We start from the raw sequence: 13,113 nt of genomic DNA, 5'->3' as shown, positions 1-13,113 counted from the left end.
CCCAAAATGGATGTAAAAATGAAACCAATTATCCGGTATACCGTTCAAGGATAGGGCCTGCATCAAAGCTTTTCAAGCCGAAAAATCTAGTATCTGTTTATAATCTATAAAATTGAAGACTACAAGGGTCTGATAATTTCTCAAATATTAATCTAAGACTATATTAAGGCTATACAACACAAGCTATGAGCCTAAAAAAATTCTGCTTATTCCCCAAAAAGGAGCATATCTCCCCTCCTTCCCCCAAAAAGAGGTGAATGATTTTAATGAAAATTTATAACATTCAGTTCAGTATATCAGAGAACCGATGATTCAGTATATCAGAGAACCCTATTGCACAGATTTCAAGCTCTTATCTAGCTACTTTTTATTTAGGTGTGATTGTTCCAAGGTACTGGTCCTAGGCAATTGAAAGAAGACTTATTGAAGTGAAAATTAAAAGTTCTAGTGCTCTTTTTAAGTAGCAAGAAATATTTGGCCATAATTAAGCAGCGTTTTCTGCCATTTTGTGCCACGGTAGAACTATTTTGATCCAAAGAAATTTATGAGATAGGCAAGCAATTCAAAATTGTCGGGTTTATCTGATAAAACAGGATATATAATGGTTGTTAACATAATTAATAGGTATTTAAAGTCCTTCCTAATGATTTTAATACCAAATCAAACATTGTCATTGCATAAATCTTTAAAAAATATCAATGATCCACTAAAAAAGTTAATAGTTAGAAAAAGAGAAGTTTCACCAGGATGATAAGAAAGTTCTAAAAGTTCCATAGCCAATAATTATTGTCGCATAAGAGATTCTGTATATATATTTTTGACCCTCTATTTTCACCAACGAATTACACAAATAGTCCAAATAAAACAGCCCTTGCAAATAAATTTTAATATAATGGTGGGCATGTCACCCCCCCCCCCCCCCAGTTCAAATAGGAGTAATATGCTGTAACATATCTAGCACCCCTCTAACACGTTAAAGCTTCAACACTTCCTATTCTATAAACAAAAAAAAGTGGAGAAGCAAAAAAAAAAAAAAACACTTCAATAACAACAAAACTAGATCAAACGAGTAAGGCCACTGTGAGTGGGCATACTTATGTGTAGTATGCTAGCAAGTTCCGCAAGTTTTATGCTTGAGCCACATAAGTCATATCTGTCCACAAAAAAGGCAAATTTTATGAATGACACGGTATTTTTCTTGATTTTAGAGCCACACTTGTGTTTAAGAGAAGAGAAATTAAAATTGCAAGAAACTAGTTTAAAGAGTTTGCACCAACACTAATTTGAGTCAAACTGTTCTCTACTAATACTACATCTCCTTAACTTCTGTAAGATTCCTTCAAAGATAGAAGAACTGCTGTTCTAAGTTTCTACTTTTTCTAGTTTTAAAAATTATGCATTAAATCTTGACTGATTGGTCAAGAATTTTATACTTGAAAGTTGAACAATGTTCAACTCAAGAAATTACGATCAGCGAACACAATTGACGCTGTAATCGTGCGCAATTCTGATTTTATCGACAAGTGAAGGCAGATAAAGTAAAAAGCGAAAAACCAGGAAAAAATATGAACAAACTGAACTGATATCTTTTTTTTTTATGAGAAATGGAGTAAAATCCGAAAAGAAACAAATCTGAGTGATCTGAAAAAAATAAACAAATATAATATGGCAAGAGACTTTCTATTGTACCTACCTCAATTTACAACAATTTTGGAACAAAATTGAATTTCTCTGTGCAATCAGTGACCACAAGAGCCCAGAAATATTTTAATGTTTTACTAACATTAATTCCCAATCACCAAAAAGAAGAAACCGACAGAATAGAAATTATCTACAAATTAGATGAGTTGTAATATCGAACAAAGGCTGACACTTTAATAGATTTAGAGAAAGTCCAATCGTTTGAATTTTAGAAAGTATTATTCAAACAAACAGAGAAAACCCTTTATTAGTCCTACTGATCAAAAAGAATACCCTCCGTCTAAGCGAGATAAGAAACATTTACTGATTAAAAAATGCAAGTACATGAGTTAGAAAGGACAGATGATGCACACAAATTGAAGATAGAGGGGGGAAGAACACCACCTCACCGGACACTGCAATGCTCTGGAATTTCGCTTTTGGAAACTTTTCATCCGTTTTTATTTGCAAAAGAGAATATGAATACCAATATCTAAGAATAAAAATTACCCAAATTACCATGACTAAAAAGGGTAAAAATAGCTTGGAATTTGGCAGCTGCATCGACTAAGAAATGTCACAAATGTAATTTGAATCCCTTGTTAAGACCTCATTAAGAAGATTAGTAAAAATTCGACGGACCGTTTGGCAACCCAACCCCGCTAAAAACCTGAATCCGATTTTCACCAAAGTAACCGGAAAAATCAAGTGAGGGAGGATAAGAACCAAAATTTTTTTCTTGTACTGCAGGAACTTGTGACAGGCCTACACGAAAAACTAAACACAGTTAAGACACACAAACAAATTTGAAACAGCAGTTGGCAATGTTGGACAAGAGCAGGACTAGGCACGCATGCAGGTATTGCTTTCAGAGGGGGATGGGAGGGGGGCGGCAGTTATAAAAAAAATCACAATTCGGATAAGAATTGTCCAGAAACTCAGAAAAAAGACAAAATTAATACAAGTCTGGCTTCAACCCGATTCATAGATGGTGTAAAGGGAGAGGGGAAGATCTAGAAGATTTCCAATTTCATTTCTACCGGTCAGGATATTTGGATCTCAATTAAACTTGATAGAAAATAAACACTTGTGTCTTAGATGCACTTTATGGTTGTCTACATACCTATATCCAACCTATACGAGGGAGGAGGGTCCCTAATGTGTTCCCCTACAATTATTTACCAGGAACGACAGTCGAGTCTCGACCAGACTTAGTGGGGCCCAAGAGTTGGTCTTTTATCCAACCATTTTGGGGAAATAGAACCCAACCTGACCTCTTTGAGGGACTAAAGGGGGAAGTAGGTCCTTAAATTACTATCATTAGGAGATATAACAAAAATGTTTGCCAGATCTTAGCCAATCTTGGTAGAAGGTAAGAGCAAGTCTCTTCAGTGTATTTTTTTATTGATCCGTGCCTTATTCAATCTTTACGGAGGAAGAAGGGGAGAACATACCCAAAATTTTGTCCTCAAAATACCAAACTTCAATCAAACTTTTTGAGAAATAAAAGTAAATATCGAAGTTGGGCCTTTTGAAGGTTCATACTTGATATGATCTATTTAGAAGGAGAGAATTCCTCCGATATTTTTCATCACAAGATCTATCAAATACGGTTATCAAAGCTCGCAAGCCCTGTGGATAGGAACTGTAAATGCCTAGTTTTCTTGTGGCCGGATCCATCCTCCACAGGAGGAGGAGGTAGTAAAGGCTAGAGTTCTTCGGAGTAGTATCCTTGGATACGCACTTTCCCTGTTGCATAGCAATGAGAAAGGCAGTGTCGCAAACGTGGTCCACAAGTCTTATTTGCGTGACATATAAGTATCACTAGTTTAGAACAGTGCGCTTGAGCAATATCAATGCTCTTGTGCAAGTATGGCAGGTATTCAAAACTGCACCAGAAACGCCAAATCTGGACTAGAAGTATCGTGATATTCTTATTCTCTCTTTTTTTAAATAAACATAGTTTTTCTTATTTTTTTTCAAGTTCTTAGCAGTTTTCTACACCGGACAAGCTCTTTCTCAATTTCCCACAATTCTCAGCAGTAACTAATTTTCAAAATTGGCCATCTCTCAAAAATTCTATTCTTTGGCTTAATATTCCTTAGTGTTTTAATATTCGCATTAACCTATTCCCTTTAGTTACCATTTCCTCTATCTGTCTTCTCCATTTTCTATTAACGATCATCTTTCTCCCTAAGCAATCATTTTTAAGCTATTTCCTTTCCTCTATAACTAAATCTTATTTATAAAGAACTATCTTCCTAATAATACTACAACTACTGTCTGTGTTCAAAGCTATCCACTTTCCCGAAAAAATTAACTGAATATCATCAGCACTAGTGTCATATAATAGATGGGTTTCTTCAAAATGCCGAGTGTCCTAGACTTTACACAGAAAGGAGACTGGGGAATTGGAATCTCTTCAAAATTGAGTTTTGTTGAACACATTTGCAGTTGAAGCATGTATATTTAAAATTCAATTTGTGCAAATAAATTTTTACAACTGCTGAACTTCTTTTTTTTTTCATGACACTAACAGAACTTTCAGCCCTTAGCCCAGCATAAAAATCTGTTTGCACTAAACCGACCGAAACTCTTCTCAGTATTTTGTCATATCCCTGAAGAGCATATATTGTGAGAGGAGCACCCTACCAGCCCCTCTCCCCTCATCTGTAAAAATTGGCTTGAAAGGCATCCCACGAAAAATGAAAAACAAGTGAGCTAAAAATAAATATATTCCAATTTTTGAACATACCCCCCCCCCCTCCCTTGTTGGAAGCTTGACCCATTTACTGTTTTCTTAATATACCTTCTTTTAGAGAAAACAATGAGCAGCAACTGATACTATTATATAGGAAAATAAACATATTTTGGATCCTAAAAATGACTAGAAAGCGCCCAATTTACTGAGCACTTGATTTTTGAATTAAAATCAAGTTGTCATCAAGCCATGGCTAATTGGAGAAAAAGCCAAGACAGATAGTCTGAATGAGAGGCAGAGCTGACATAAGCCATTTTCAGGATTGTTTAAAATTAATGTCATTTTCACTTGTTGATAAATAGTCTATCACCCATCCATCCATCCTAGGGCGGAACTAAGGTAGATAGCAGAATTAAGATAGACTCACAATAGAAATTGCTGCAAAGCAACGAAAGAGTGAAAATTTTACACAATGCGGATTCAAAATAAAAACTACAATATTTGTCTAATTTTGGCTAGTCTAAGATATAAACGAAAGAAAGAGAAAACCTACTGAGAAACGAAGGTAGATAATTTTAAAATCATGAATTTCCTAAATTCTGGTAAAGATATAACCCCAGTTACTCGCGAAAGAGGGGTTTATCAAATACCATGTGACTGTGGCTATTTTTATGTTGTTAGAACCCATCAAAATTTAGAAAAACGCCTACACCAAACAAAGATGACATAACTAAAGCTTTAAATTCTAATAGTACAAATATTTCTTTTGATTCTGCTTTAAACAGTCATATCTATGATAACCCTAGCCATAAAATGCTTTTTGAAGAAACTTGCCTTATTAGCATTGATTTAGGCATAAAACAGGTTGTTCGAGAGGCAACTGAAATTAAAATCAAAATAAACAGTAATATTTTTTTAAATAGACATTTGGGGGAATATTCGCTTAATGCCCTACACAAAATTAATTATAAACGATTTAACCAATTATATTAAAAAACCAGTGAATAATTCCACTCAACCAGTTACGAATAGACCATCTAGGCTGGCTGCCAAGAAAGCAAGTTTGGCATTGAAATCGTGTCTGTAAGTATTTTTATTCCATTTGAATGAATTGTTCTCTGTCCACTTCGCTTGGTGTACCAGTCCTGGTTGAACTTCCTTGAAGTAATGATATTAGGGCTGTTTTAAAATAAAAAAAAAAACTCTTTTCAGTTTTAATCATTGAATTTTAATGTAAGTTTCTTTTATATTGTTTTTTATTTTCTTCGTTTGTTTTTCTGAGGACGGCCCTTAGATATAGGGTCGAAATATTTATTTAAAGTTGCGTTCCACTGTCTTGTATAAAAATTTCTCTGTTGTTCTACTTATTGTTTATGATATATTTCTCACAAAAACCCCATGGGCCATGGATAACACAAATACAACAAAACGCATAAAACATAAGAACAAGTTTAAACACTTTTGAAAATCACACTACGATAGAAAACCCTCCCTATGTCTCATCCTTCCACACACAAAATTTTCTAAATTTCTAATATCCACTTGCAACTACTTCCTATTTCATTCTCTAAACACCTTCTATCCATGACATTCCTCCAAAAATTCCCTTCTAAGTACCTCCAGTTCTTCACAATAACATATAAAATGTTCTAAATCTTCAGACTCCCCGCACATCGGACAAGTGAAGGGACCACTCCGTACCTTAACCCTCCCTAAATACTTTCTTCCCCCCCAAGCGGCATAAAATTCCCTCTTACTGATAAGACCCATTTTAAAGTATCATTTTGGAGCCCAAATTTTAAATATATTTCTTCTCCCCAGGCTTTTTTAATGTTTCTATACATCCCAGGTGATTGCGTTTTATCCTTGTCTTATTACCAAAGCTGGATCCCTTGATCCTGTAGAACTTTTTCCAAATCTTTAGCAATAGTTCGAGTTTCCATCACAGTTCCAATGACATCATTCCACCAGCCTGATAGCCCACATTTGTCTAATATACTCTTAATTTGCGCAGAGCAAGAATCTTTTCTTTTGTCCCATAACATTTCATTGAAAGCATTTTTTGTTAACCGATAATCTAACATAGCAATAATGTTTTCCCAATAACCTACCATGCGTGCTAACCGTTTATTTCTTAAGTTAAAGAGACCCAGGTCGCACTTTATAACAATGCTATTAAATTTCTTATCAAACCCTATTAATCTTTTAAAATAATGTAGCTGTATCCTCTCCATTTCCATCCCCCTTTGGTGTCCCCATATCTCTGCCCCATAATCTATAGCAGGTTTTAATCTACTTGCAAAAATATGCTTTTGTAGCTTGATATCCTTTGCTCCTATATCCTTAATCTCTTTGAAAATATGCCAGTTAAACTTTTGCCTTTACTTGACATTAGAGCTATGTTTCTTGTCCACTTACCATTTGAAACAAGTCTACAACCTAGGTAACCATGCCCTCTCACTACTTTTATAGCTCCCCTCCCGTAACTAAAATTTTCTTCAGATGACTTAGCCCCCCTTACAAAAACCATTAATGCTGACGTCTCCAGATTTAAAACCAGTCTCATTTGCTGAAAATACTTTTCTACACTCTCTAATGCACGCTGCAGATTCTGTCTACTATTTGCCAATAAAGCTATATCATCGGCGTACAAAAGTGCAGACAATTTTTTATCAAATAATTCCAATTCACTTATTTTCCTTTCTCTTAAATAGCTTTCAATGTCATTAATATACAGCGAAAATAACATCGGAGACAAAGTACAACCTCGTTTTACCCCTAACCTGCTAAATATTTCCCTCGATGTTTCCTTACTAACCCGCATAGCAAACTTTACCGTCAAATACATTTGCAATGAAATTCGCACAAACTGATGCGGTAATCCTAAACTAATCAAACAATGCATAAGAATTTCCGTATTTACACTATCGAAAGCACCTTTTAAGTCCAAAAAGGCCACAAACAACTTATCCTCTTTTTTCCTGGTATATTTCCTAATTAGACTGGTTAAAATAATTTTCGATCTATATTGATCTATAGTACTATAATTTCTCCGAAATCTTGTATTTCGATAACTTTGCGTGATTTTTCTAGCCACTTATTTAATCTATTCCCTAACACTTTCGCGAAAAGTTTGCTTACACCATTGCCCAAACTGATCATGCGGTAATTCCGTAGATCCATGCTATCCCCTTTTTTATATAACGGTATGGTGACAGAAGTATTATATTGCTCTGGCCATTGGGGGTTGGTGATAATGGACGAAAATGTTAAAGCGATGGTTCGGGTGACCCATACTTTTACCCATTTCCATACTTGCATTGGGATTCTGTCTAAACCAGGAGCTGAGTTACCCTTCATTTTTTCATGGTCTTAACTATTTCATCCTCGGTGACAGATTTTAACAATTCGTAGTCCTCTTCCTTCATCGGTCTCTCTATAATTTCTTCCTCAAACATGTCCCTACACATTAAATTTCCATCGGATATGTAGCTCCTGATTTCTTTTAATTCCTTGTTTTCTAAGTGGTTCGGCCATCTTGCTGCCTCGACTGTACCTTTTTCTTCATTTGTATTCCCAGTTGATTTTTTAACAAGCTTCCAAAACTCTTTTGATTCATTCTTTCTAAAGACTAACCTTAGCCTTTCAGCTTTTTCAATCTAAAACTTACTTTTTTTTATCTTTATAAGATTCTTATATTCCTTTCTCTCCCTCTTTTTATTCTGGAACAGTTGCATCTCCTTCTTCATTTAATTTCAATACCTTCAGTGCCTCCCAAAGTTCCTCCTTTTTATTCCTACACTCATGTCCTAATAGCCTGGTTCCCTCTATTTTTGCATATTTTCTCTCCCGCGCCGTAAAGTACCTTACCCAAAATCTCTAGCGCTGAATCAACACCCCCTTCTTGGGCTAATTCTAGAATTCTATCCAGTAAATCTTGATTACTTATAGTCTTTTATGAAGTCCACCCCCTGGATGAGATCTACTTTTACTACTATGCTCCTTAATTGTTGAGGCTGCTTCCACGACCTCTAAAGTTGCACTGATAGGAAAGTGATCGGACCCTAAGACCATTAATACACCAAAATCTACCACCCTTTCCCTCAAAAACAGACTAGTTAAAATATAATCAATTATGATTGGATAATCCCCCGACAAACAAGTAAACTCCCCCTGATTGTTATCATTTCCAAATCTACCAATTAATATCATTAAATTTTCATACCCGCAAAATTCTAGCAAATTTTTACCCCAATTGTTTCTACGACGCGTGTGGTCCCTACTTGTCGTCTGTATGAGAGTCGTAACAATATCTTTTAAATTAACAGTGGATATATCATCACAAACAGAACCCAAAACCAGTAAAAATTTCTACACACCCCCCTGTATAATCATTAGAACCCCCTAGGAAACAAAAACTCTTATTCGGACATTTCCTTGAAAAATTACGTTTTTCACGTACTAAAATTGGACATGTATCCTCTTCCAAAAAAGAGCTTATTTCTGGGGGAATATAAACAGCACATAAAATAACTGGAATGCCAGCAAAACACACTCTAAGCCAAACCAAGTTACAAGATTTACTTTTCAGCCTATACATCTTTGTAGTCACACTAAAATTCTTGGAAACTAACATTGCTACACCGCCATATATTCTTCCATTTTTAGATTGTTTTCTATGCACTCCGTAATGCTCGTATCCCTTGAAACTAATTATATTAACTATATTATATTAATATTATATTATATTAATATAAAAATACTTAGCTCCTAATTATTAGATAGGCAACTTCCAATTTATTCGAGTAGTGCCGCAAGACACTCGAACGAATATGTTATTTAAATACCTGAAAAAAGCCACACCAATTATTAATCTACCTGAAAATTCGGTTAACATAGAATATTCTACTTTCTTTTCAATATTTTAAATCCAAAACTAAACTTCGAGAAAGGACACTCGACTAGAATAAATTTATTTTTATCTACCGTCAATCTATCGTCAGCGAGTTATCTAACATTAGCCTATCAGTAACCCATCAATAGGTAAAGTCACTGAAAATGTTAAAAGGGGAGCAAAGCTCAATTATCTTAGATTAAAAAACACCTATTCTGCCTACCCTCTCAGCTACCTACTCCTAAATTAAATTTGAAATGTGCATTTTGAAAAACCTCAAATTTTAGCAATAAACATTGCAGAAGCGAAGTACTACATTGACATAATATTTACGCGTTATTTTCTTAATTATTTTGCACGACTTCTAAAGTAGGGTGTTGCTTTTCCAGTAAAAGATGAGTAGTTCGTTCAGTTGTATCCTCAAAAAACAGCAGAGACAAATACTATATGCTACAGCTGATCTTGAAATAATGCAATGCTAACAAATAATGAAAAGGGATGATTTATGTCTGTTGGATCGATTTTTTAGCTTTAGACACGACTGAAAAAGCTTCAAATGAAGTGTGAACAGTGAGAGAAAAAGTAAAACCTCTTCTTAAGTCTAAACAGTCATATTTTTTTCCTTATTACTAATCTAATGCTGTTTATAAGTGAGGTTTGGTTTGTCCAATAGAAATCAAGGTCTATTGACTTCTTAATGTTTCCAAAATGGAAAGGTAAAAAGATTAGGGTATAAACTTTTGGCTAAGGAGGACATTCCCTCAATACGAAGGAGGTTAGCCTTTGCATTTTGAGGGCATCATATTCCACAGAAGAATTTTACAAATACCCACAGTAAAGGTCAAAACTGTGTGTACCCATGAGAGGTATTGTAGTAATTACCTAGAGTATTTTCATTTCCCTTTTTCAGTTCGTTTTCTTCGAGACTCCACTCATCTTCACTGGACTTATCCTCATCCGTCTTATTTTGGTCCACATTAAACTTTACTCTCCTACTTGAGCCAAAGCTTATGCCTTTCGAAGTTGAATCTTCACTTTTATCACGTAAGATGCTCCGTGGTCGACTTGACGACAAATCGGTCACGCCTTCATCTGTTGAAATAGCTGAAATAAAAAATAAAATGAATCCATTATAAGAGTCAATGTAGTAGCGTTAACTAAGCAGAGAGCAACACATCTCCTAAGTTTTATTGATTTTAATTGGATTATTTTTTTTTCCTCTATTCTTTGCGTAGAATGGATGATCTTGAAAACTTGGAAGGGGGCTTTATCACTCAAAAATTGAAATTTCAATGCCTTCCCAAGGGTGGAAAGGGATTGGAAGGTAACTAGCCCGCTGCCGAACCCTCTATTGCCCCCAATCACTGCCGTAAATAACCAGAGTATCTGATCAAATTTTTTAGACAGGCATTTCATTCAGAATAATCGAAAGGTAAAAAACAATTACCTCCACAGAGGATACGACCCACACAGACCCGAAGAAAAGGACCCTAAATCACGCCGATTGCCTATTTTTCATCGATGAATTTTAGTAGAAAAGGGGGGCATGCTGTATCTTTTTAAAACTGAAATTACACAAAGAATTTAGAACTGTAAGACATAGCACGGGCATATGACCCCCCCCCCCCACATACACACACAATCTATTGGCTATTTTTAGCAGAAAGGTAGGTACACCAAAATCATATAAGGATTCTCAGTTTCAATGAAAAACGAGCTAAGCCCAAGATAAAATCCTGCCTTGGCGCGAAAAAAGCAAAGACCTGATTCTATACAAAATGAGCTAGGTCCATAGTAGGTGCAGAGACGAGCTACGTCTTGACTCGTGCAAAAATCGGCTAACTCCAATCTGGCAACTGATTCTATGTACAAACGAACTATGTCCCGAAGCGGTACAAAACGAGCTAAGTCCATATTCTATGAAACAAAGAACTTAGGCCCCATTCGGTGCAAAGATGAGCTAATCCCTAACTAGGTACAAGATTAGCAGAGTCATGACAAACAAGCTAAGTCTAAGCTGTGAAATTTAAGCGACTCAGTGTAAAAACGAACCAAATCTTGATACGACGTAAAAAAAAGAACAAAGTCCAGACGGCTCTGGTTCTCTCCAGCTACCAACTCTTTTAGCAGTAAGGTAGTCAAGTAGCACCCTGTTTTAATAAGAAACATGAAGTATTTTTTAATCTGTGGATTTGAGTCTCAAAGTTGCTCTGTACCCCTTTCAATCCTCCCCTCTCACCACTAATGTTTTAGCGGAAAGACATGCATACTGTATCTTGTTTTAACCAGAATAACACAAAGATTTTCCATATGTATGATTGAAAAAACAAAGTGGGTCAGTTGCACCTTCAACATACTCACCCAACACTGCCAAAAAGAAAATAAATGTATAAAAATCTCGGTCAACTCCTCGTCCATTTATAAAAAAAAACCCTGCGCGAAACAATTGAGCATTAAAAAGTAAAAGTATTAGATTACTATTAAATCATCACATTAAAACAAGAACTAGCGGTGCAACCAAACTTGCTAAAAAAAAAAAAAAAACACCATTACTGGCGATGAAGCCTTGATTCTTCAACAGATTATAAAACGAAATGAAAGCCACGATAAACGAATAACCCCGTATGTGCAAATGCACAACCCGAAAATAAAGCAACACTAGCGGTATTTTGAACCGATATCAAGGTTGCGACGCTCCCGTGTTTGAATGGGTGTATGAGGAATCCGAGTTTAATCAAAAGCACTTATTGGAAAAACACCCCAACTGAGGGAATAATTAACGAAGAAAAAACTGTATTTGAAAGAGAGGAACACACAAATGTTGTACTAGGACAACGCGCCGGTCTCTAGAGAGTAGATTTTAGCAAACACATTCATGTGTTCGAACAACCCATATCCTCCGAATCGAACTTTGTTTAGCTTCTGTCTGTTCCCAAAAGTAAAAAGAATTTTCGAGGAAATGTCTTTTTAGTCTATGGAAGAGGTAAAAAGATAAAATGGCAGACATAATGAAAGAGGTGACAGTTGAGAGGAAACAGTATTGCCTTAACCTTGGCAGTCACGTATACGGTGGTATATAGATAGAGGTATGTATAGCTCGAGGGATATATATACGAGGGCTAGAGGTATATATAGATAGAGGTATAGATAGAGGTAGAGGTACGTGGTATATAGACTGAGGATATCGTCATTATAAATGATCACTTCTACTATTTCATTGCTGGAAACATGGGCACAACTGGGAATATACCCCTTAAAGCAAAGACTTGATAAATATGTGTTTAAAGGAATAATTTCTTCGGTTGAATATCACTAGGCTCATGAAAGTCTTGTTTCCAATTAATATTTTAGTTGTAGTCCTTCCAGTTAAAGCATTGGGCACGCCTTTGGCCTGGACTAGCGAGAAAACCATTTCAAACTATTTTTTACGCTAGGTTACAAAAATAGCGTTAACATTAACCAAAAAATTATGTGTGTTTTATTGCTATTATTGTGCATTATTGCTAACAATTTTTTTATGACAATCTAGCAACAATTAAAAACTAAACTGAGACAGCCATGACAGTTCAATCCATATTATGGGCTGAAAAAACTAAATAAAAAAAAAAAATTGATGCACAAATGATGGTTAGAAACAAGTGAACAAGTCTAATTTAGCTGAGAACTATCGACACAGGGTACATGTCCTTTTTTTATGTGATCAATCTTAGTACTTCATACAGTTGTACTAAACCCCAGAAAACTCGGTACGTAACAGAAGCTTTGAAATAAATGATTTAGCCAAAACTTAAATCTTTGATTTCTACTAATTTCATACATTAAAAAAAAAAAAAAAAAA

At 35.3% G+C, this 13,113-nt stretch overlaps 1 protein-coding gene across 2 annotated transcripts in view; it reads right to left on the bottom strand.

The window, feature by feature from the left end:
- The window catches only part of LOC148950466 (uncharacterized), a 100,546-nt gene that overhangs the window by 1,843 nt on the left and 85,590 nt on the right, over positions 1-13,113 (bottom strand). For both annotated transcript variants that reach the window (XM_089091622.1, XM_089091623.1), the window contains one exon: positions 10,158-10,379. In XM_089091622.1, the coding sequence (XP_088947748.1) occupies positions 10,158-10,379 (222 nt within the window). The remainder of the gene's footprint in view (positions 1-10,157; positions 10,380-13,113) is intronic.

This window comes from Artemia sp. Qi Xiang Cuo, chromosome 7 (genome assembly GCF_049724085.1).
Source record: "Artemia sp. Qi Xiang Cuo chromosome 7, ASM4972408v1, whole genome shotgun sequence".
In the NCBI taxonomy this organism is placed as follows: Eukaryota; Metazoa; Arthropoda; class Branchiopoda; order Anostraca; family Artemiidae; genus Artemia; species Artemia sp. Qi Xiang Cuo.
This window is presented reverse-complemented; position numbering and strand designations above follow the sequence as displayed.